General features: G+C 43.3%; 1 protein-coding gene and 1 pseudogene across 3 annotated transcripts; both read left to right on the top strand.

The window, feature by feature from the left end:
- Positions 1–966: 966 nt before the first annotated feature.
- Meig1 (meiosis/spermiogenesis associated 1) lies at positions 967–14,865 on the top strand. 3 transcript variants are annotated; one of them, XM_069990416.1, is made up of 3 exons: positions 967–1,283; positions 7,036–7,203; positions 14,507–14,865. In XM_069990416.1, exons 2-3 carry the CDS (start codon positions 7,066–7,068, stop codon positions 14,633–14,635), a joined length of 267 nt encoding a protein of 88 aa, XP_069846517.1. In that variant the 5' UTR covers positions 967–1,283; positions 7,036–7,065; the 3' UTR covers positions 14,636–14,865. The 3 variants fall into 3 exon arrangements, with proteins under 3 accessions (XP_069846517.1, XP_069846516.1, XP_069846519.1); XM_069990415.1 differs by having other exon boundaries at positions 967–1,282; positions 7,033–7,203; XM_069990418.1 differs by lacking the exon at positions 967–1,283 and adding an exon at positions 1,291–1,431 and having other exon boundaries at positions 7,033–7,203.
- Positions 14,866–19,773: 4,908 nt separating this feature from the next.
- LOC138805539 (small ribosomal subunit protein uS14-like) lies at positions 19,774–19,983 on the top strand (annotated as a pseudogene).
- Positions 19,984–25,780: the final 5,797 nt, after the last annotated feature.

Below are 25,780 nucleotides of genomic sequence, written 5' to 3' on the forward strand. Positions count from 1 at the left end.
GTTTTTAGTATCTGTTTTGACTAACTTTATTAGCTTATGTAATCTGTGTTGAACAAGTAATTCTTAAAATCTTTTAACTCTTGTTTCTGGTGATCCCAGGACTCCAATTGTCTCTTTCTCCCTCCAATTGCCAAGTCCTGATGGCTCCAGGTTCAAAATACATTTCCTAATTCTGATCACTTTTCGCTAAAATGGCATTTAGGTATAATAATGGAGATGTCGTTACACAAACAAAGCTATAGATACCATTTATTGTTGGTTTACTCATTGTCATGCCCAGTGCAAACCAGCAAAGATATGATCACTTTTTAGAAAGAATAAAGGAGTTGAGCTGCCTGGTTACCTACACAGGGCCAGTGCCAGAAGGAAGTTCTGATCAAGAGGAATGTGAAACCCTGGATTTTATACAAGCTGATTACACTTACACACACACACACACACACACACACACACACACACACACACACACACACACATCATTAATCAAGACAAAGGTCAGGCCGGGATAATAACATCAGCTCCAGGACAGGTATGCAATTTTTACTCTGTGGACCTTCTGTTATAGACTCAGATCGCTTCACCTGATATGCCCCAAACTTACACCCCTAAGCCACATTCCATCAAAACGGCCTTTGTGGGGAACACAGTCGTTTAAGGAGGGGTCACAATGTCTACTTCACTTTTACCTTCACCAACAGACCTCAACTTTCTATCAGGAACCACACACTACCACTAGTAGTCTCGGCTCTTTCATTAGCTTTCATAGGGAGAGGCAAGCGCAGTTAAGGAACACTCTGCACTCTCCACCCTTGCCCTGGACTCAGCCTTGGCAAACTACCTACCCCTGGGGGGCCACCGGCCAGCCGGCCTAGCTCCGCGGCACGCGCGTGCGCAAGCGCAACGGCCTCGGCTGGGGGCGGGGGGGGGGGGAGCGGCCGAGGCCCGCACGCAGTGGGCAGGACCTCAGTGAGCGTCTCGTTAGGTCTGGGGCGCAGCGGCGTTGCTAGGAGACGCGAGGGTCGCAGTGTCCATAACCGTCGGGCTCTTTCTGGCCCAGCCCTGGGATCCTTGAGTGGAGAAGGCGAGCACCACAGCGTTCGCCTATGAGCTGGGCCAGGCAAGAGTAACCACCACCGAGAAGGGGACCCGAGGGGCGGACCACCCTCGCTGGGGGCCATCGGCGGGGGGCCCGCCCCGGAAGCCCCGGGCCCGCCCCTTCCGCCCACCGCGCCGTCGCCCTTCCGCCCACCGCGCCGTCGAGCCTCTCTTCTCTGGTGTTAGGGTAGGTCTTTCATTTGGGCCTTCCTAAGTTCGAATCCCACTCTCCCTGGCCACCCCACGCCCCTTCTGGCACCCGTTAACACCTCACGAGCACCCAGTTGGTGGTTTCTGAGGAGAATCAATTTCTAGCAGCACGTTTCAGGGACCAAGGTAAGCAGGCTACCTGTGGGGTCCTCCACCCCCCCCCCCCGTGAGTGGCCTTTGGGACCTATTGGGGGTCTGCTTTTGTCTAAAAATGAACCATCGTTGACATTCGGGATGGAGTGTGCAGACCACCCAGTGTTTGCCTGAGACAGTTCAGCAGCAGGCCCAGGAGTGTGACCTTGTCGTGGCCCAAGGATTACATATGAATTTAAAGGTGACCACCAGATCCTGCTGATCCTTAGGAGCAGAAATAATGACATGGAAGAAACACAAGAAGATCAGGGAGGCCAATGCTCCAAGTGTAAGCCCGCTGGCTGCCTCTGAGGAGTCTCCAACAACTTTAGATTGTCAGACGCTACAGATGGGTGGGGCATTCCCAGCAAGCTATATAATAATCATCTTAAGGATGCTTAATAAAATTCATTTTCCACAAACTAGAAACGCAGGCATTACTACTTCGTGTTTGTTAGCATTATAATTCTAACTTTTTTTTTTTTTGGCCACAACACTAAGCAAAGAAATCTTTCCGTTTGAAAGCACAGCAGATCCAGTAATGCCACTATTTCCCCAGAACCACTGAGATGTTTATACTGAGATGTTTATCTAGGACTGTGAAATCGATCTTTGCTAATTTTAAATTGTTGATGTGAGATGCAGCTCTTGCTCCAAGAGAATATAAGAGGTTCTATTCCCATGGCCCAGAAACAGAATGACATTATCCGGAAACTTCTGCTTGTGGGTGAGGTTATCCAAACTTTTATAATCTCAGAAACAAAAGACATGAATCAATGTACTTGTAAAATAAAGTAGAGCAGGGAGATCTCTTCTGTAGATTCTAGATGTTATAGTTGAAAGGCCTCCCCAAGAAAATCACTTGGATACATACAAAGGAAAAGAAGTTTTAATATCAGTAACCTGAAAGCTGGGTGCATCTATAAGCACAGGTTTTTTGTTTGTTTGTTTTGTTCCTTGGTCTTGAGTCTTGAACTCTGGGCCTGGGGGCTGTCCTTGAGTTGTTTTGCTCAAGGCTAGCATTCTACCCTTTGAGCCCCAGAGCCACTGTTCTGAGTGGTTTGAGATAAGATAGTTGGAACCATGATCCTCAGATCTCAGCCTCCAGAGTAGCTAGGATTACAGGCATGAGCCACTGGCACCCGGCTTCGAAGGCCAATCTTAAAAGCAATAGGGGAAAGCCAGGCACTGGTGGCTCATGCGTGAAATCCTAGCCACTCAGGAAGCTGAGGTGTGAGGATCTCAATTCAAAGACAGCCGAAGCAGGAAAGACTGTGAGACTCTTCTCCACTTAACGATTAAAAAGCCAGAATGGATTGGTGGCTCAAGTGGAAGAGTGCTAACCTTTAGCCTAAATGTTCAGGGACAGCACAGCAGGCTCTGAGTTAAAGCCCCAGAACCAGCACCCCCCCAAAAAAAAAAAAACAAAGAACAGGGTGGGGAACAGAAATTAAGGTTGTATTACTGGGCTGGGAAGTTGGCTCAGTGGTAGAGTGCTTGCCTTGCATGCATGAGGCCCTGGGTTCGATTCCTCAGCACCACATATGCAAAAAAAAGCCAAAAGTGGCACTGTGGCTCAAGTGGTAGGGCACTGGCCATGAGCTGAAGAACTGAGGGACAGCACCCAGGCCCAGAGTTCGGCCCCCATGAGGGACAAAAAAAGACTGTATTACTACTTTTTAAAATATACTAATATGGTTCAACTATAAAAGTACCATAAGCAAGTCGGGCACTGGTGGCTCATGCCTGTAATCCTAGCTACTCAGGAGGCTGAGATCTGAGGATTGCGGTTCAAAGCCAGCCCAGGCAGGAAAGTCCATGAGACTCTTATCTCCAGTAAACCACTAGAAAGCCAGAAGTGGTGCTGTGGCTCAAGTGGTAGAGCACTGGTCTTGGGCTGAAGAGCTGAGGGACAGTGCCCAGGCCCAGAGTTCAAGCCCCAACCGACTGACAACAACAACAAAAATGTACTATAAGCAGTATAGTCACTACATTCATATGAAAGCAAGTCTGACTTTGCAAGTTCCTAAGACAGTGAATGTACATGTTTTCAGGTTTATTTGTGCCATGTTTTGTATTATTTGTATATTCTACATGTAATTTGAATCTTCCTGCTTCTGTGAATGGATTATCAGGCTCTACCACATTTTCGACTTGTTGATCATAGCTGGATATTATACATTCGTGGTACAATGAACTTTTCATTAAAATGAATGGAATTATAGGACCTCTACTGAAACATGGCTGACTTGCCATTTTGTCAGGTGTCCCAAATTTTCTGAGCATTTTGATACAATACTCTGATGATGAATTGCCTTAAAATGCAACATGAACCCCAGTCTTAATCAGTGTTATGATCCAAAGTTGAAAACCTTACTTTTCTCTGATGTGATCAACATATAAGATAATTTGTACAATGGAAAAAGGTGTGAGCATTTATGTAGTTGCTGCTTTGATCAGATCAACCTATATTACTCAAATGGCTTCATTGAAATTAAGTCTGGAACTAAATTGGAACAACTGTGAGGAGTATGAGTTCTGAGTAGAATGTAAATATACTAGAATGTTAAATAAATTCCTCAAAAATCTAGGGGAAGGAAAGGAGAATTAGATGAACTTTTTTTTCATAGAAAAGAATCCATGAGTATTTATGTGTAGTTGATATACAAAATTAAAACAAACGAATCTTAAGTCTCCTGATATTCATCATTATCTTTTATTAATTACAGAAGGAATCTGTGTGTGTGTGTGTGTGTGTGTGTGTGTGTGTGTGCGCGCGCGCACACGCACATGTGCATGCATGTGCCAGTCCTGGGGCTTGAACTTAAGGTCTGGACACTATCCATGAGCTTTTGTGCTATTGCTCTGCCACTTGAGCCACAGTTCCAGCTTTTGGTGGTTAACTGGAGATCAAAGTCTTGGCTTTTCCTGCATGGGCTGCTTTTGAACCAAGATCCTCAGAGATCAGCCTGCTGAGTAGCTAAGAGTACAGGAATGAGCCACCAGCACTGGGCTCAGCAAAGGAACTTTCAAACTAATTAATTAATTAATTGCCAGTCCTGGGGCTTGAACTCAGGGTCTGGGCCCTGTCCCTGAGCTTCTTGTGCCCACGGTTAGTACTCCATCACTTGAACCACAGTGCCACTTTTGGCTTTTTCTGTTTATGTGGTACTGAGGAATCTAATCCAGGGCTTCTTGCATGCTAGCCAAGCACTCTACCACTAAGCCACATTCCCAGCCCCTAAACTCTACCTTTTATCCTGAAGATTACCTGAAACTCAGCATTCTGCCATTTCTGTTTTTGCTACTTATTCCTCTATTAAATCCAGATACAACTAAATTTATTATTCTTGTAAAAGCATTTATTGTGAAATTTCTTTTTTTATTAAACTTCTCATATCCATCATAAACCATTACATATTTAGGATGATATTCTCCTAATGTCAAGGCTAGATATTTCTAATTAATGCAGTGATTATTTTGCTTTGTCTTTCTTATACTTTTGTGTGTTTCTTGGCATTTTTTTTTTTTTTGGTCGGTCGTGGGGCTTGAACTCTGGGCCTGGGCGCTGTCCCTCAGCTCTTCAGCTCAAGGCGAGTGCTCTACCACTTGAGCTACAGAGCCACTTCCGGTTTTCTGGTGGTTTATTGGAGATAGGAGTCTCACCGTCTTTCCTGCCCGGGCTGGCTTTGAACCGCGATCCTCAGATCTCAGCCTCCTGAGTAGCTAGGATTACAGGCGTGAGCCACCAGCGCCCGGCTTTGTTTCTTGGCATTTTTGTCTTAAGAGCATTTGTCATCATTTTGAAAAAATTTTCACAAAATATTAATTCATTGATAGGATCTACTTTGTGAAGTCTGCCTTTGGTGTATTTAACCAACAGAAATATATTGTAAGCGGGTGTGTGGCTCATACCTATGAGAGATCTGAGGATCACAGTTCAAAGCCATCTTGGGCAGGAAAGTCTGTGAGACTCTCATCTCCAGTTAACCACCAGAAAACTGGGGTGCTGTGGCTCAAAGTGATAGAGCACTAGCCTTGAGCAAAAGAGCCCAGGGAGAGAGGCCCTGAGTTCAAGCCCCGTGACTGATTAAAAAATAATAAATATATATGTATTAAATAGAAAAATGGACTCAAGGAATCATGGTGATAATTTATTTCTGTTAAATGGTATGTTTTAGAGTAATGATGAATAGCTGAAAAAGACAAGTGTCAGGTTACATCTTTGGAACACTAAAGTGTTGGGGGTATAGCTCACTGGTAAACTGGCTTGTCTAGCTTACAAAGAACTGGGGAAAAAATTGATTGTAGACTTTGCATGAATGGACAAACAACTTGAACTAGAGATGAAGGTCCATGATCACCAGTGGCCTACACTGTTTAAAACCAATGATCTCAGTATTGTGACAGCCATATGGCTAGGGGATTTGTGTTACTCTTCCCACATTCATCTATCATAGGACCAATGCCTCAGTGATCCAATAACTGGATCACAGCAACTGAGATCTCTCCAAGCAATGAAGAAGTAGCCATTACTTCCCAGAAGCAAGAAAGGGAAGAAGACCAGAAGACTGAAGCTATATTCCCTTCTTAAGGAAAAAGGAAGAAGAGTACTGCATGTAATCAAATGGAATAGTGGTGGGATATTTGGACAGTCTTCAGAATATATTCAAGGGCATGTATAAAATATACATGCATAGATACACAGATATATGTATGTATGTGTGTATGTGTATGTGTATGTAAATACATGTATGTAAATGATTCTAACTATTAGGCTGTTAGGGGGATAGGGAAAAGGGAACAAGAAAGATGGAGGCTGAGTAGTCTTGAAATACATTGCAAGTATGTATAAAGATGGAAAAAAGAAAAATTTAGTTTTCAGAAACATGCCACCTATTTTAAGGACACTAGAACTAGTGTATACTGGTTTTATTTAGGTCCTGATGGCTGGGGAACATCCAGCTTAGGGGTCTTAGAATGCGGGAAGAATTGCCTGGTACATAATGGGACCAACTGGGATGCCTTTTGTTGGCTGCCCATGGCCCTCTGCTTGTACTGATGATTTCATTTGGTTCTCAAGTGGTGTTCTAAGTAGCCATGGCCCTTGGGAGAAAAAGGTTCTCTACCCCTAAGGACATTACACCATAACTCCAAATGCAGTTTTATTTGGTGAAGAAATAATTGTCTATAGAACTGGAGCTGTGGCCCAAAGTGATACAGTGCTAGCTTTATAAGTACAAAGGCTCAGGGACAGAGCCCAGGCCCCAAGTTTAAGCCCCATGACCAACCAAAAAGAAAAGATAAATGGTTCTCCGTAGAAGAGGAGCAGTGACTCAAAGTGGTAGAATATTAGCCTTGAGCACAAAAGCTCAGGGTCACTGCTTGGACCCTGAGTTCAAGCCCCATGACCTACAATAAATAAATAGTTTTAGGGCTTGGGAGTATTTTTATTTTGTTTATTGTTCCAAATAAGAATCTTGGAACTGAGTGTTAACATTTTAATAATGTTACTGGTATTCTTAACTGGGATTCATTGTAAAGATGTTGAAAGTTGTTATTGTTATCTATTAATGTTGTTTTAACATCTTTCAGGAAAAAAAAACTGGTAATAAAGCCACTCTAGCAATGGCTAGTTCGGATGTGAAACCAAAATCAATAAGTCGTGCCAAAAAATGGTCAGAAGAGATAGAAAATCTCTACAGATTTCAGCAAGCAGGCTATCGGGATGAAATTGAATATAAACAAGTGAAACAAGTTTCTATGGTAAGATTTATACCTCTGTAAACCTAAATTTGAAATGAGTTTCTGCTTGCCTAGAATTCATGAAGTCCTGGGTTTGATTCCTTAGTACCACATAAACAGAGAGCAAGGCGCCAATGGCTCATGCCTGTAATCCTAGCTACTCAGGAGGCTGAGATCTGAGGAGTGCAGTTCAAAGCCAGCCCAGGCAGGAAAGTCAGTGAGACTCTTTATCTCCAATAAACCACCAGAAAACCAGAAGTGGTGCTATGACTCAGGTGGTAGAGTGCTTGCCATGAGCAGTTCAAAGCCAGCCCAGGCAGGAAAGTCAGTGAGACTCTTATCTCCAATAAACCACCAGAAAACCAGAAGTAGTGCTATGACTCAGGTGGTAGAGTGCTTGCCTTGAGCTGAAGAGCTGAGGGACAGCACCCACGCCCAGAGTTCAAGCCCCATGAAGCACCCATGCCCAGAGATTAAGCCCCATGACCAACAATAACAACAACAAAAAACCAAAACAAAACCAAAACAAAACAAAACAAAAAAACAGAAAAAGCCACAAGTGGTGCTGTGGCTCAAGTGGTAGAGTGCTAGCCTTGAGCAAAAGAAGATCAGGGACAGTGCCCAGGCTCTTGAGTTCAAGCCCCAGGACTGGCAAAAAAAAAAGAATTTATTAATATATATGCATTTAAAAACAAAGGAAATGGAAGATAATGAAGAAAGGGGTGACAAGAAGCATTGTACTGATAACCTGACTTAAAGACTGGTAACCCATGTGAACAGCTACATCATCATCATCATCATCATCAACATAAACACTGGGCTCAGTGCCTTGAATTTATAATCTTACTTGGGAGACAGAGATCAGGACATCACAGTTTGCAGCTTAGTATAAACAGGGAAAAAAATGTGTGAGACTCTTCTCTCAGCCATTGGTTAGACATGGTGTTGCATACCTAGGCAGGGGAAGCATGGAGGCTGGGCATGGTGGCATGCGCCTGTCATCCTAGTGGCATGGGGAAACACAAATAGGAGGATCACAATCCAGACCCTCCTAGGAATAAATGAAGACCCTATCTAAAAATAAATAAAAGACTTGGTAGATTCATTTGGCTGGTAGAAGGCTTGCCTAGCAAGCTCAAGGCCCTAAGGTTTACTCCCCGCCCCACAAAGACAAGCAAACACAAAGCCAAACAACCAAAGAATATTTGAAGGGGATTATGAAACTCTCATTCAGGGGAAGACTGAGCCTCAGAAAGATGATTTGTCAGGCAGCTTTGGCACATTCAGAATGCTCTCAGCTTTTATTGAGTAACTGAGCTCTTATATAAATGAGCCATTAATGGTAGACAATAACATGTCCTTTTACCTCAGATAATTTCATAATCAGATAGGCAGATTGTTTTGTAACTCTTATTTCTTTCCTATGAATTCACCCATGAATTACAGAGGGATTCAATCATATTTTAATGGAGATTGTCAATGAGAAAACACAGCTGGTACCTAGAGGTTCACACAAATAATTCTAACTACTCAAGAGGCTGATATCTAAGGATTGAGGTTTGAAGCCAGTCCTAGCAGAAAAGTTCTTGATATTCTTACCTGAAATTAAAAAAAAAAAAAAAAAAAGGAAAAACAGTGAAAAAAACTAAGGGACAGCATCTAGGTACTGACTTCACACACATACCCAAACAAAATACTCATTAAAGAACTGGAGGTATGGCTTAGGTGATAAAGCACCAGCTATGAGTGAAAAAAAAAAGCCACACCCTGAGCCCTAGTATGAGTATATATGTGTGTGCATACACACATACTGATTAAGTGAAGAGCTGACAACTGATTTTAATGTACCTGTCTTCTCATAGCAACTGAGGTTTTACTCAGACCTCATTACCAAAAGATAGTGTCTAAGGCTTTTAAATAAGAAAAACACAAGCATTATTAGTTTAATGCTGTTCAAGAATGTTTTTAATACCTTGTCTTAAGGTTGGGATGCCAAGACAGGTGTAGTGGCTCACATCTCTAATCTTACCTACCAGGGAAGTTAAAGATGGACAGCCCAGGAAAATAAAAGTCTTGAGAATCTACATCTCAACCAGTAAAATGTACTAGGTGCAGGTCTTTCATCACAGGAATCATAAGTAGGGTCATGGTATAAGCTAACCTGAGCAAAAAAAAAGCAAGACCATTTAAAAAAAAAAAGTTTCCAGATACCAGTGGCTCATACCTGTAAGCCTACATACTCATGAAACTAGGTTCTGAAGATTGCGGCTTGAAGCCAGCCTGGGTGGCAAAGTCCATGAAGTCTCTTATGTCCAGTTAGAGACAAAAGAATCTGGCAGTAGTTCTAGTGGTAGAACATGAACCTAGAACAGAACAGCACAAGCCTCAGGACTGGCCAAACAACAGCTGCATGGGGAAACTCAGTGCCAAGTACATGAGGGAGTGAGAGAAGTTAGTGCTTGGCCCTGAGAAATGCAGTGAGGCAATTGAAAATAGGTTTTGGAGTCCATTCAGCATTTGTTTCCTGACTCTACTTTCTGGCTGGCTCCACTTGCATTTTCTCACTGTAAAATAACATTGACTAATTAATGTTTAGTCAATGACTGATGCTGTCATTAATGAGCAAGAACTATCTTAGAGTACAAAATAAGTATCTACAATAAAGCCAGATGCTAGGCAAAGTATGGTGCTTTTAAGAAAAAGAATTTAATACTGGGTGTCGTGGCACACAGCTTTAATCCCGGCTACTTGGTAGGTGTAGATCAGAAGGATCACAGTTTGAGGTTAGTCCATGTGAAAAAAAAAATAGTGAAGCTCCATCTTAACCAATAGTTGAGTGTGGTGGCATGTATCTGCCATTCCAGCTGCTTGGGAAGCATAAGTAGGAAAATCACACCATAAACGGGGAAATAGAAGCCCTATCCCCCAAAACAAAGCAAAAAAACACTAGAGCCTAACTCAACTGGTAGAGCGACATCCTAGCTAGCACAGGTCTCTGAGTTCAAACCTCAGTGCTACCAGAGAAAGAAAAATGGAAAAGCAAAAAGAATTTCTGAGGAAGACAAAATGACTTTTGTGGGGTTGGTCCTCAGAAAAGCCTTCATGTTCCTCAGAGTAGATGCAGTGCATTTGAAAGACAAACCGGATGCTAGCTGAAGGCTTGCCTGAGATTGGAGTGTCCCTTTCAATGTGCAGCAAGGTGAAGGCTAGAGTAACACTCCTTTTCCTTACTGATGGAAGAGCATACACTCTCCTGGGTGCTGTTAGAGCCTGTCAACCTCACTACCTGAGCAGAAGGTAGGAGGACTCAAGAATTGTACCATTGCATGGCATCATAGAAAGAAGGTCCAGACAAAACAACAAGGAAGTTCAAAGCCAGTAGGAAGAGCCGGGAACCAGTAGTGCACATCTTTAATCCTAGCTATTCAAAGGCCAAGATCTGAAGTTTGTAGTTTGAAGCCAGACTGGGCAGAAAAGTCCATGAGACTTGCACCTCCAAATAAGCACTAACATTCCAGAAGTGGAGCTGTGGCTCTAGTGGTTGAGTGCTAGCTTTTGAGCACAAAAGTTCAGGGGCAGCCCTGAGTTTAAGCCCCATAACTGGCACAAAGGGATATAAAAAAGAAGAGATAGGAAAAAGAAAAATGTCTGGAAACCATGAGCACAGGCCCAGTCTAGCTGTGTTGAGGATTGTCCCTTATAATTGCTCTGAAGATTCTGTAAAGAAAGGGTACACTATTGATTTGTTGAACAAGATATTCTTGAGGGCTGGGAAGGTGGCTCAGTGGTAGAGCGCTTGCCTTGCATGCCTGAGGCCCTGGGTTCGATTCCTCAGCACCACATAAGCAAAAAGAAAAAAGCCAGAAGTGGTGCTGTGGCTCAAGTGGTAGAGCACTAGCCTTGGGCTGAAGAGCTGAGGGACAGCGCCCAGGCCCAGAGTTCAGGCCCCACAACCGGACCCAAAAAAAATAAAAAAATTAAAATTAAAAAAAGATATTCTTGAGCTGGTTTCCAATGGCTCTCAACTGTTAGAGGTTGAGCTCTGAGGATCAATATTCAAAGCTAGCCCGGCAGGGAAGTCCATGAGACTCTTCTCTCCAGTTACTACAAAAAAAAAAAAATGCTGGAAATAGAGCTGTGTGGCTCAAGTGATAGAGTGCTACCTTTGAGCAAAAACGGTCAGGGACAGTGTCCGGGACCTGAGTTCAAGCCCCATTACTGCACACGCATGCTCTATTTCCATTTCCAGCCTTTTGTTGTTGCTCACACACACACACACGTTAATCTTTGAGACTTGTAACTAACTTTTAAAAATACCTCCTTTCCCAGCTGAGGCACAAAGGAGACATGGCATATTGCTAGAATGGTTTGCTGTGTTGCTATAAAGTAAATGTCACAGGCCCGGTGCCGGTGGCTCCTGCCTGTAATCCTAGCTACCCAGGAGGCTGAGACAGCACCCAAGCCCAGAGTTTAAGCCCCACGACCAACAAAAACAAAAAACAAAAACCTAAATGTCACAGAAGCAACTAATCCTCTCAGAAATTCTATTTTATGCATAATAAATGAGACAAAAAATGCAAAAGTCAGGCATAATGATGCATGCTTGTAATCCCAGCACTCAACATGGAGGAGGATATCCCATTCAAAGCCAGTCTGGGGTTCATAGCAAGTTCAAGGTGAACCTGAGCAGCATCATGGAATCTTGTATCAAAAACAGAGTCAGGCACCTGTGGCTCATGCCTATAATCCTAGCTCCTCAGGAGGCTGAGATCTGAGGACCCAGGTTCAAAGCCAGCCCAGGCAGGAAAGTCTGTAAAACCCTTATCTCCAACCGGAAGAGGCACTGTGACTCAAGTGGTAGAGTGCTCATCTTGAGCTGAAGAGCTGAGGGACAGCACCCAGGCCCAGAGTTCAAGCCCCACAAATGACAAAAACCAAAAACAAAACAAAAACCAGAAAACATTAGTAGAAAGTAAAAGACCTGGCAGCCATCTTTTCTTCCAACGGAAAGCTGGGAATCACATGTGTGGAACATGAAAGAGAAGGGCTTTCTGTGTGAATGGTGCTAAAGAATAAGATAAACAAGGTTTGGTTTTCTAAAACTGAAATAATGGGAATTTGATAGATCCAGGAGGAACATTAAAAAAAACAACAACAATAGCACATTAACCTAAGCAGGAAGCCATAACTTTGAATTTGGAAAGAGGAAGGAAATGTTCAAATCAGATAAAGTCAAAGAAGAAAGTGTACAATGAGGGCTTATTAAAACAGTAGCTGGGCGTGGTGGCTCAAGGCTATAATCCTATTTGCAGAGTTTGGGGAATGGCCATTAGAGCCAGCCCAGTCAAAAAGTTCATGAGACTCCATTTCAATTTGATTGGATGTGGTAGTGCGTGCCTATTACCGCAGCTATGAGGAGATGCACAATAGACGTGGGTGGCATTTTTCCCGGTCTTGCACAAGAAGAAGGATTGTAATCCAGTAAGCCTAGGCATAAGCAAGACCCTACCCCCGAAAAAAGTAAGGGGCTGCTGGAGATGTGGCTCAAGCAATAAGAGTACCAGTTTCCTAGCAAGTGTCAAGGCCCTAATGTCAGTACCCAGTACTGTGCCCCCAACTACCCAAAACAAAGAGAAGCATGATATTTTTTTAAGAAAAGACCATGGGGGTAAGGAAAGATTGCTGAGGACTTTGTATTCATGACCTCAAGTTTCTATTAAAAACTGTGGACATCAGGCGGGGCAGTGGCTCACACCTGTAATCCTAGCTACTCAGGAGGCTGAGATCTGAGTTTGAAGCCAGCTAGGGCAGTAAAGCCTACGAGACTCAATTAACTACTAGAAAACCAGAAGTAGAGCAGTAGCTCAAAGTGGTAGAGCACTAGGCTTGAGCGCACACACACATACACACACAAGCTCAGAAACAGTGCCCCAGCCCTGAGTTTCAGCCCCACAACCAAGAAAAGAAAGAAAAAACGGACATCTACATGAACTTGAACTTTGGGCACCTTTAGCTATGTTTAGCAGTCACTTGCAGTAGTCCCTGCATGATCTCCATCATCTGCAGTAGTTGCTTTTTATCATGAGGCCTGGGCCTATCCCTGGTCGTCATTTTCTCCTGAGGGTGTTTGTGGACAAAAGGACAGAAAGAAGGCAGAGACCTCAACAGATGAGAACGGGCTTTATTCCTGGCTGCAGGAGACTCCATGTAACCCCAAACAGAGTCAGAGAAACAAAGAGTGCGGACTGGGGGTGTGTTTTAAGGTTTTTTTGTGTTTTTTTTTTTTTAAATAAACTCCAATTCCAGAGATCTTCTCTGGAATGTCTTTGTCTTGTCCTATTGGGGGTTTATTGTGCAAACTATACTGTTTGGGGTTTTATGGTAGGGTATCTACTCTTCTGATGCCAACAGTCCTGTACTTTCAGATAAGGTCAGGATGAAGTTTTCCTGGGAATTACGGGGGAGGGGGGTTCTTGGGGGAAAGGGGCTAGTGGGCCTTGTGAGCAACATGGTGTTAGGAGAAAAAAGCAGATTCCCATCAGGGAGGCCTTACTTTTATATGGAGTGCTAGGTTACCTTGGCCACACTGTAGACATTTGGATCTACAAAGCAGATTCTAGCGAGAAGCCCTGGACCAGTTCTACAGTCTAGATTGCAAGTTTGATGTATGTCCAATACCACTTTAAAACTTGTTTTTGGTGGTACTTGGATATTTGAACTTGGGACCTTGGGCTTGCAAGGCTAGGGTTCTACACTTGAGTCTATACCTTTAGACCAGGTTTTTTTCTTTTTTTTTTATTTTTCTTTTTTGTTTTGTTTTGTTTTGCTTTGCTTTTTGACATAGAGTCTTGTAAATTTTCTGCCAGGTTGACTTCAAACCAGGAACTTTCCAAGTCGTTAGGACTTTAGCTGTGAGCCACCAGCACCTGGCTTCAATTGCTGGCTACTTAAAAGTTTTGGTACTTCCTTTTTTTTTTTTTTTTTTTGGTCAGTCGCAGGGCTTGAACTTGGAGCCTTGACATTGTCCCTGAGCCTCTTTGTGCTCAAGGCTTAGTGCTCTACCACAGGAGTCACAGTGCCACCTCTGGTTTGTTAGTGGTTAATTAGAGAAAAGAGTCTCACGGGGACTTTTCTACCCAGACTGGCTTTGAATCATGATCCTCAGATCTCAGCCTCCTGGGTAGCTAGGATTACAGGCATGAGCCGCTAGCGCCCGGCGATACTTCAGTGTTTGACAGTTGTGCTTTTAACTATTTGATAGTGAAATGGGAGGTAAAGTAAAACAGGCATTACTGTGGTTATATTTTCGTTTTTAATTGTGCAGGTAGACCGCTGGCCAGAGACAGGATATGTGAAGAAACTCCAGAGGAGGGACAATACCTTCTATTACTACAACAAGCAGAGGGAGTGTGATGACAAGGAGGTGCACAAAGTGAAGATTTATGCTTACTGACCTCTCCTTTGTACCTCTTGGTGATGCTTTAACATTTGTGGATTCCGTTCTGCAGCACGCGAATGCGACTTTCCTGAACAATTCAAAGTACATAAGTATTGTGACTTTTATTGGCTGATCTTCATGGATTTGAAACACAAAAGCCAGGAAACTTGGCTTCTACTAATTATCCTATCCTGTTCAGAAATAGAGCTGCAGATATATTAAAGATGTTCCCTTCTTGGCCCTAATATTTCTGACTATTTAAACCATTCTGCTTTGAGAGAAATAGGTCCATTTGAAGCCCATTGCAAGTGGTTAGGCTGGTGTTATATTTTCTTATAGCAGATCATGCTCCACCCAACACCCCTGCTCACTTTCACCTCTTTGTGAGAACATCACTGGGCTGTCAGCACAGCTTTTCTTGCCTATAGAGGCCTTTGCCACTTCCTTGACAGATGTGAAATACCAAGAGTAACACCCACTTGGGAGCAGCCCTCCCAGTAATTGTCAGTGAATAACTAGACAGATGGGGGAATACTGCCTAATTTCCCCAGTAACATGTTAACTGAGAAGTGTCTTCTGCTAGCTTTCTGAGTTTCCTAGTAAGGGTTGACACTTGGGCCAACTGGATAGAATATTGTGTTGGTCCCTGTCTGTCCTGCACTCTACCAGTGCTTGTTTCCCTCCTGAATCACCAACCTCCTTGCACTTAAGACTTGCCCCAGGATCAGTGTCTGAGTCCCCTCACCTGAGACCACTTACTTTACCTTGTCTGAAATCACTGTGCAAGTCAGTAGTCCACTGTTCACGAACAAGCAAGGCATGGTCAACCATTAGGCCTTAAGAAATTGCCTTCTTTGCTTGTTTTCTCTCATATAAGGAAGCTAGATCTAAAATAAACATGGGGCTGGGAATGTGGCTTAGTGGTAGAGTGCTTGCCTCATATGCATGAAGTCCTGGGTTTGATTCCTCAGAACTACATTAACAAAAAAAAAGCTGGAAGTGGCAATGTGGCTCAAGTAATGGAGTGCTAGCCTTGAGCAAAAGAAGCTCAGGGACAGTACCCAGGCCCTAAGTTCAAGCCCCAGGACTGGCAAAAATCCCTGAAATACACTTGGACATAAACAGGACTCTTAAGCATTCACATATAGGAAGACCAGAGGAGGATGTTCTTAGGGGAGGAACATGAAGGTCCAATACCTCTGTGCCTCTGATTATATAATATTTATTGGAACTAAGTCCAGGAAATGGAAACAAGAGTTTCATTTTTATTTTTGTATCGTTTGTTCCTTTATCTGTCTTTGGAGGGAGAGGGCAAGGGGGGACACAGAAGTGGAGAGACAAAGGGTGAACAAATACAGCAGTGGTACTCAGTAGATACCATGTCGAAAATGAGCCCTACAATTTGTGGATAGAGATGGGAGGGAAAACTGGGAGAGAGCAAAGGAAGGGGGTGATATTGTCCAAAAAGAAATGTATCCCTTACCTGACATGAAATGGTAACCCTTCTGTACATCACCTTTATACTTAGAGTGAAAAAAAAACAGTTAATAAAAAAGAAATTGCCTTCTTCAGAAGAATGGCAAGTAAACACACAAGGCAATGCTCAACATCAATAAAGGAAATTCAAAACACCCTTGAGATCACATCTCACCCTACTGAGGACTGGCTAACATTGAGAAATGGAACAATAAATGTTGATAGCATGTGGGGAAAAGGAAACCCTGTTGCATTGTTAGTGGGAATGTAAACTAGTACAGCCACTCTGGATGGCGGTGTGGAAGTTCCTCAACACACACACACACACACACACACACACACACACACACACACACACACACACACACACACACACACACACACACACACACACACACACACACACACACACACACACACCCCAAAACCTAGAATTTCCCTATGACTCAGCCATACCACTTCAACACACACACACACACACACACACACACACACACACACACACACACACACACACACACACACACACACACACACACACACACCAAAACCTAGAATTTCCCTATGACTCAGCCATACCACTTTTGAGCATCTGCCCAGAACATCACAAGTCAGGATACTGTAAAATACTTGCACATCCATGTTCATTGCTGCACTATTCAAAATAGCCAAATTATGGAAACAACCCAGATGCCCTACAATAGATGAGTGGATCCAAAAAAATGTATTTATACCCAATGAAATTTCACTCATTCTTTGGAAAGAATAAGACTTGTCATTTGCAGAGAAATGGAGGGACATAGAACAAATCATGAGGTAAGCCAAACTCAAACAACACAGGTTTTCTCTCATATGTGGAAGCTATATCTAAAATACACTAGGGCGTGATAACTTACACAAGACTCTAGGCCTTCACACATAATCAGACTAAAGGAGGATATTCTCAGGGAAGAAACCCAAAGGCTTAATGACTCTGAACATTTAAAATACTATTTATCGTAAAAAAGAAATCCCAGGAAATGGAAACATGGTTTGTTGTTGGTGGTGGTGGTGATGATGGTGATGGTGTTTGGTTTTGCTTTTTTAGTTGTTTTCTCTCTCTTTGGGGGTGGCAAAGGGGACTGCAGAAATGGAGAAAGGATGGACAAATGCATGCATGCCATTCAGTAGATGTAGAAAATGAACTATGCAACTGATGGGCAGAGAAAGGATGGAGAAACTAAGGGAAAGCTAAGGAAGACATGACATTGTCCACAAAAGAGATGTACTCACTACCTGATGTATGAAACAGTCACCCCTCTGTGCAACACCTTAATAATAATATTTTTATAAAAACTCTTCCTTTCCTGGGATTTTCCAAGGATCTTTGGTTCTCAAACCTGAATATACTTTAGAAATATCACAACAAACTTTTACCTATTCCACTCCTCCTAAGCCATAATCTCAGGGGTTGGGTTACACAGACGTTGGGTTTTAAGTTAGCAGTAGAAGAAACACGCCTCCTGGTGATATTAATGTTTGTAAATATCAATCACGGTTGAAAACCATTGCTGTTGATTCTTGATTTTTATAAGATGGCGAGTCAAAATGCAACTACTACTAATCAGCTGGCTGGAGGCCTTCTGTTTGATCAAAATGGCGGGGGGGGGGGTGTCAAAAGCAGGTTGGAGATGCTCCTCCAACTATTCCAGGCCCTTGATGGCTTTTGTAATCTGGGATGAGTGGTAATAAGTGGTGTCCTTTAGTGTTGACAGCAATGGTTGCTATCACCACATTTCTGTCTGCCCTTACTATGCCACTGTCAGAACCTCCTCCACTGCTGGCTCTGCCATGGTAGCCACCACCACTACCACCACTGCTGGCTCTGCTGCCACTCAGGGCTGCAGCTGGAATGACTACTGCTCCCCCACCCCACCTCAAAAGACACACACACAGCTTCCTGGGGCACCACCTCTTCTCTGCATGTTACCAGATCAGCCACTAACGATAAAAATCAATGACTAATGACAAAAATCAGAAGCAGGCAAGAAAAAACCCTCAATAGCTTAGCTGATTTAAAGGAAAGCAGGACTGGGAACGTGGCTTTAGTGGCAGAATGCTCGTGTCGCATGCATGAAGTCCTGGGTTTGATTCCTCAATACCACAGACACAGAAAAAGCCAGAAGTGGTGCTGTGGCCCAAATGGTAAAGAGTGCTAGCTTTGAGCAAAAGAAGCTCAGGGACAGTGCTCAGGCCCTGAGTTCAAGCCCCAGGACTGGCAAGAAAAAGAAAGAAATCGAACAGTGGGGTGCCAGCCTTCAAAAGCCAGTGTACTCAAGTAAAACAAAACAAAAATCTAACAAACAAACAAAACATTGGAAAAATTTTCACTAAAGTCAGGTTCCTGTCTTAGTTTAGATGTCTTTAATCAGTCTGTGTAAAAATTTACAGACAACCCAGCGGGAGGTATAACAAGCCATCAGACTGACTCTGGGAGACATTGCTGCTGTCCATTCCTTCCAACCTGAAAATTCTGTTGGGGTAAAGTTCAAGGACAACCTAACAGTCATCTGGAGGGGTCACTACATCATCATCCTGACCACCTCCACTGTGGTCAAAGTGGACAGACAAATCTGCCTGCCTCCATCACCCGTGACTGCTTCCCAGTTAAAGGCTGCTTTGGGTCTACTAAAACTAAGACTTTGTGGGACATTCTTTCTGTAATACAGGATTTGTAAATCTTACTTAGCTGGACCTGGGAGAGGCTGGCTATGTTATCATGCTAATAAGGCAGGTGTAGGCCAAAAGGCCTCTGTTACAAAGTTTGGTTAAAGTAACTCTCACAGCAAAATCAATGGTTTGAGTTCATGTACATAAGACCAGTGGAAAATGTAATAAGGCATTCTGGTTGTAAATACCTGACAACTGTGACTCCATCTTAAAGACAGAACTGCACTTCCACCTGTGGGTCCAGTTCCTTGAGGCTTGGCATTTACAGAAAAAATGGGTCATACATAGCAAAGAATCATAAAAATGAATCCTGCTCCTTGCTTGAAGCACTGTTTAGTTTCTGTAACTTCCCGCTTGGCTTCTACCTACAAGAAAGAACCCTGAGGGATTTTGCATCCTAACAAACAAGGATGTGGGTTTGGGGGTATAAAAGGAGCCTTTGAGAACCAGCTCAAACTGTACTTGTAGACCTGCTGACTTCGTGTATCACCTAATAAAGTATTAGGCTAATAAAGACTTTCTATTGGTTGTACTCTGTGTCTGTGCTGGTCTCTCCTGGTAGCTTACCTCACAACAGGCCAAAAGAAAAAAAGAAAAAGAAAGAAAAGAAAGGAAAGGAAAGCATAAAAAAGTTTTTTTACAATAAAAGATTAGTAACACTGATCAAATCATAGCTAATAGTGGTTTAATCATACTTAACTCCCAGCCCCGGAACCCCAGGGAAAAAATATCTTTCTAATCTAGGTAATAACTATCTCCTTATTACCACCATGGTTCTGGATCCCAGGACACTATATAATATGCATTACATCTACGAAGACAATTCCCTCATTCGTGGCTGGCTGTACAATTCATCTTGAGCATCATGGAAGAAGTGATAGATGATAGAGGAAGAGGAGAGAGTGAGAATTAGGTCTTCAAATCAAAAGCCTCTGTATCTTTTCCCTTGTTGGACCTGTGGAAGTAAGATGGGTCACCAGAAGCTCTATTGGAGTCACCCCCCAAAATTCGGCCAGGGATCTTGCTCCAGCCACGTGTGTTCTAACTGCCACGGTCTGATCCCTAAGTACGGGCTAAACATCTGCCGGCAGTGTTTCTGACAGTATGCGAAGGACATCAGCTTCATTAAGTTGGCCTGTGATCATCCTTCAATGGCTTATCCAAGACATCAAACCTAATGAAAGGCCATATTTGTACATAAAATAAAAATTAAAGAAACCTTAAAAAAAAAAAGCACCCTCCTGCCACAGAGATAAGACATCACCTCTATGAATTGCAGATTAGATATATTTGAAAACTTGGAAGTCATGGTCCCCTCAAAACCAACCTAACCTAATTTGGACAGTATTTTATTTAATGTTATTAATTAGTCTAAAATTATGTTATGTCTCAGAGAGTCATAATGGTACCATTCCCCAACAGATTCTGTTTTGCTTTCCTGCCCTTCATTTAAAAAAATGTATGATAACTATATTAAGGGATTTTTGTTGTTGTTGGTCCTGGGGCTTGAACTCTGGGCTTGGCCGCTGTCCCTCAGCTCTTCAGCTCAAGGCGAGCATTCTACCACTTGAGCCACAGCACCACTTCTGGTTTTCTGGTGGTTTATTGGAGATAAGAGTTTCACAGGCTTTCCTGCCCTGGCTGGCTTTGAACCGTGATCCTCAGTTCTCAGCTTTCTGAGTAGCTAGGATTACAAGCATGAGCCATGGGCACCTGGCTATATTAAGGGATTTTAACATAGTATTTCCCATGTGACTATATTATATTTTAATCAGAATGGCCTACTGCTAAATTCCGGCCCCCCCCCCCCCATTGTTCAACAGTATCAGTCTCAGCCTTTACCAAACAAGAGAAGATTAGCAGGTTGGTTCAGAGATTGGGCATGGTGAACCCAGGACAAAGAACAAAGCCTGGAGCAAGAGCAGATAGATAAGAGGGGAACAAGACAGTGCCCAGGTCCAAAATTCAAGCCCCAGCACTAGCAAACAATAAAATAAAATGAAGTGTGTATCTTGGAAAAGAAAATACTTCAAAGAATAGCTCCTCTTGATACAAATTGCCTAACAAAAGGAAATCATTTGTGTTGGGGCATATTCTTTTTTTTTTTTTTTTTTTTTTTCAGTTGTGGGGCTTGAACTCTGGGCCTAGGCGCTGTCCCTCAGCTCTTCAGCTCAAGGCAAGCGCTCTACCACTTGAGCCACAGTGCCACTTCCAGCTTTCTGAGTGGTTTATTGGACATAAGAGTCTCATGGCCTTTCCTGCCAGGGCTGGCTTTGAACTGTGATCCTCAGATCTCAGCCTCCTGATTAGCTAGGATTACAGGTGTGAGCCACTGGCACCCAGCTGGGGCATATTCTTTATCTCAAAAATAAATTGCTGTTTTAAAGGCAGAGTTTGGGAATACCCAAACATAATGGCCATGTACTTAAAGTACAGGTCAGTCTCAGAGACTCTGAGCCCAAGTAGTAGAAGTGCAACACTGAATGATTAAGAGCAAAGATAAAAGCTTACCTTTGCGTGACTGCCCTCTGCTTTAGGAGAGTCCCAACCTGGTAAAGGGTACAACTGATTTCTTTTTTTTCTTCTGCCTCTTCTCAGCCCAGCCAGTAGAGCTGTAGCTGTCACTGACTGGATAAATTTAGGCCATCCTCTAGTGAAGGAGTCCAAGAATTTGAAATAATAGACTACAGGCTGCTGCTGGCCCCCATGTCTCTGGGTAAGCACCTTTGTACAGGCTCTCTAAGGTGCTTTAATTGAATTTGGATAGGTGGGATTTGAAAACCACCTCTATTTTCCTCTTTAATTCACACCAGAGGCTCCATACGTTTCTCAGTCCAGGTAGTAAGTAAATTTGGAGAAGCACATATTTTGTCTTTATGTATATATAGCCCAGTTCTCAGTTTTGTTATTAAATCTGTTCAAAATAGATTATTACCTGTTCCAGGAGTCAAAAGAAACTGTCATTTGGACTTTTGTATTTGAAACCAGACATCTGTTTCTTGTAATATGTGGACAGAGAAACTTTTCCTCCTTCACATCAGACCAAGAGTCACTCGGGAGCAAGTCAAGTCCTTGAGCAGAAAGCAGAGGGAGACTCCAGATGCTACTGAGTCAATTAAAATAGCGTTTCATGCTGTGGTCCCAGCTCTACATTTATCAAGGGCTCTGAATGGGACTTTTCAGAGTAAAAGAGCCATGTCCCTTGCCCCACATTCTTTATCAAAGACTAGAAGGGAGATAGATAGCTTCCCTGCATTCTTTTCCCATTCCAGATACTCTCTTTTAAAATGTCCAGTCTTGCCACATATGAACCACTTGTTTTTCCCCTTCTTGGTCCTCTTTAGCCAATTCCTCATTGTCTTAAGCCTTTTGGGGTAGGGTGAGATGGATGGGAGACCAACCGGTCATTGATTTAGTTTCTCCTTGCAGCATGATTTGGCACCCCCTCCCCATTCCCTCTTCCCACCTCCCTACCTCCCTTAGTAGCACCTTCACTGATCTAGCCTTCCACTTTTCTAATTTTTGCAACTTCTTGGCTATATCTGGTTAGATGTTTGTAACGAAATGAAGTTTTAACATTCCTGGTCCTAGGACATCTTCTTGGTCTAACCCTGCGTATTTTCTCATCTGTAAGGGGAGAATTTTCAATGTCCTAGTGGCACTGCAACATTCTTTTTGAAGTCTGCTTAGTGAGGGATAAAGGTTGCACAATCAGAGAAGGGAAGAGAAGAGGGATGGGGTTGAGGGTTAGAACTAAAGTGAGTTGGGGGGGGGGGTGGGAAACAGCTCTGGCCCCTGAACTGGGGAAGGAGGATTAAGCGTAGAAAGGGAGACAGTGGGTCTCAATCAGGAGTCTTTGGCTCCTCTGTCTTTTATTCTGCCTTAACTTTGAAGTGAAATAGGTCTATTTTCAATGCCTGGGAGGATACTGTTTTTGGCTGAGTAGATATTTTTTTGAGTTCCTGGGCATTTATCTTTAAATGCTTGGTTAAATAACTGGCAAACTCAGTCAAAACTTTGCCCAAAGACAGCTGATCTTTTTAAGATTGGCCCTTGATTTCAGATAAAACAGCAATATTTAACCATTTAAAAAATTATTATAAAGGTGGTGTACAGAGGGGTTACAGTTACATAAGTAAGGGAATAGTTAGCCCCTCCCTCATTTTCTCCCCCTTTCCCTCTCCCCCCCAAATTGTATAGTTCATTTCCAACATAGTGTCTGGTGAGTATCGCTGTTGTGTTGGTTCAGCCTTTGTCCTTTGTCTCACCATTTTGTAATTCCCCTTCCCTTCTTCAAACCAGATAAATGTATTTACAAGACACAGTGTACCAAAAATCCCAAAGGGGAAAAAAATGAAAGAAAAGAGAAATAACTTCACACAGAACATAAAAAAAAAAAACCCCCTCGTTTCCATACCTTGGAGTTCACTTCAATTAGTACCATTTTATATGGTCATATGTACGTAGCTATGTGAGCCTCTGCTAGGACTATCCTAGACATATGCTAATTATTATAAATGAGGGAAACAATGGGGCCTATGTTTACTTGGGTCTGGATTACTTCATTTATATGATTTTTCCCCCCAAGTCTTTCCATTTCCTTATGAATGGGGCGATGTCATTCTTTCTGATGGAAGCATAGAATTCCATTGTGTATATATACCACATTTTCTTGAACCATGCTTCTGTATGGCAAAGGACATAGCTAGCAAAATAAATAGAAAGCCCACAGATTTCAGCAGGCATGTGGTCAAAAGGGAACACTATGTCATCATTTGTGGGAGTGTAAACTGGTTCAACCAATCTAGCAAGCAGTATGGAGGTTCTTCAAAAGACTACACATAGAGCTCCCCTATGACCTAGCAGCAATCCCACTCCTGGGCATTTATCCAAATGTCACAAACAAGGCCATGCTAAAGCTACCAGTACAACTATGTTCATAGCAGCATTATTTACCACAGTTAAGCTATGGAATCACAGAAGTGTCGCTGTGGTTCAAGTGGTAGAGTGTTAGCCTTGAACTGAAGAACTGAGGGACAGCACCCAGGCCCAGAGTTCAAGCCCCACAACCAACAAACTAAAAAAAAAAAAAGATATGGAATCAACCCAGATGCTCCTCAGTACTATGGAATCAACCCAGATGATGCTCCTCAGTAGATGAATGGATCAAGAAAATGTGGTATATAACCATCTGTTGTTGTTGTTTTCCCACAATACAGGGATTCATTTTAATACTTTTTTTGGGGGGGGGTCTGGTTGTGGGCCTGAACTCTGGGCCTGGGCACTGTCCCTCAGCTCTTCACCTCAAGGCTAGCACTCTACCACTTGAGCCACAGCGCCACTTCTGGATTTTTTTTTCTGCTTTTGTGGTGCTGAGGAATCGAACCCAGGGCCTCATGCATGCAAGGCAAGCTCTCTACCACTGAGCCACCTTCCCAGCCCTCATTTTAATACTTTTTACAGGGACTCTTGGAAGGTATTTTATCTTGGTCTGTAGCCAGCTTACTTACTCTTCTCCCACCCCCCAATCTTGATTCCAATTTAGCAATTAAGGGAACACCCTTTTCTTCTTTTAAGGGGAATCTAGACTTCCTTTTCCTTGGAGATTTCATTCTTCTTTCACTTTTGTCAACCCAGTCCCTCTATGCCTATGTCCCACCTTGGAGCTTAGGTGCCTCAGAAAATTTGGTACTAGACCTTGGTTAGATTCTATGTCTAACACTGCCTTCCTTTACAAGAGGCTGCTATGGTACCACAGATCAGGGCTCCAACTTCTGTATTTTCTGTGCCACCAGACATGACTCATTCATCACTTCTACAACCCAACCACTCGAGCAATTCTTCACCCCCCTTCCCCCCCCCCCCCCCGTGACACTTCTTGCTCTGGACTATGCATAGACTTATGTGATCTTCACGATGGTTGTTCTTAGAGCTCTTTTCTCTGTGTTGGTGCGTCTGGGGTAATTTGCTGATCCAGGAAGTCAAGGACACGGGCTCAGCTCCAAGGCTGCTAGAATACAGCAGCAGGGCTGATTTCCCTGGAGCGAGCTGGGCCTCTTCTTCTGGGATGCAATGGGATCCTGGAATGGGATCCTGGTCCAGCACCCAGTTCTTAGAAATGCAGGACTCTCCAGTGTGTCAAAAATCATGTTGAGCGAGGTAAGCCAAGAGGAAAGAGATAGAGGTCTCCCTGATAAGTGGATGTTAAATCCAAAACGTAAGGTGATACAACAAAATTAACAAGACTAAAGAAACAAAGGACTTCCACTCATCTGGTCGAATCACTACTAAATAACCCCATGCTGCTGATCACATATATGGTATATATTTGCACACCAGAGAGAAATCAGGAGGACAACACAGAACTAGAGGGAATCAGGGAAAAACATACAACAGTGGGACCCATCAGCTGCACTGGACATTGATCAAAATGAACTAAACAACTCAATGGCAGCGATGGGAGGGAGGGAACAAGTGGGAAAGAGGGAACAGCTGATGAGATGCAAAAGAAAAGAAATGCCACACCACGTACACTTGGTTGAAACTTTTGGAATAAAAGGTTCTGGACAGGAGTGGAGCCTGGCATAGACTCAAGCCCCAGGCATCCCCCAGGAGTTGGTGGAGAACTGGATTCCCTAAAAAAGACAATCTGGTCAGAATTAACCCGTTGTTCTCTGAGAAAGAGAAGTTCCAGTGTGACTGCTGCTCACCACAGTGACCCAGGGCCCAGTGGCAGGATGCCTGCCCTGTGCCCTGACAAGTCCCACCTGGGAGAGCGTCTGTCCTGCCTCCAGGCCAATTCAGGCCTGCCATTGTGTACAACTCTTGTTTCCTCCTCTAACAAGCAGCTCAGTATCCAACCACTATGGGAACCCAGTCCAAGAGGCACAATGGAGAGGAAGCTGCCGAAGCAAGCGTTTGGAAAGGAGCAGAGATCACAGCAAGCAAAGCAGCCATGAAGATGTGTCTGCAAGG

The sequence above is a fragment of the Dipodomys merriami genome, unplaced genomic scaffold, assembly GCF_024711535.1.
Source record: "Dipodomys merriami isolate MVZ:Mamm:240054 unplaced genomic scaffold, mDipMer1.0.p SCAF_4, whole genome shotgun sequence".
Taxonomy (NCBI): domain Eukaryota; kingdom Metazoa; phylum Chordata; class Mammalia; order Rodentia; family Heteromyidae; genus Dipodomys; species Dipodomys merriami.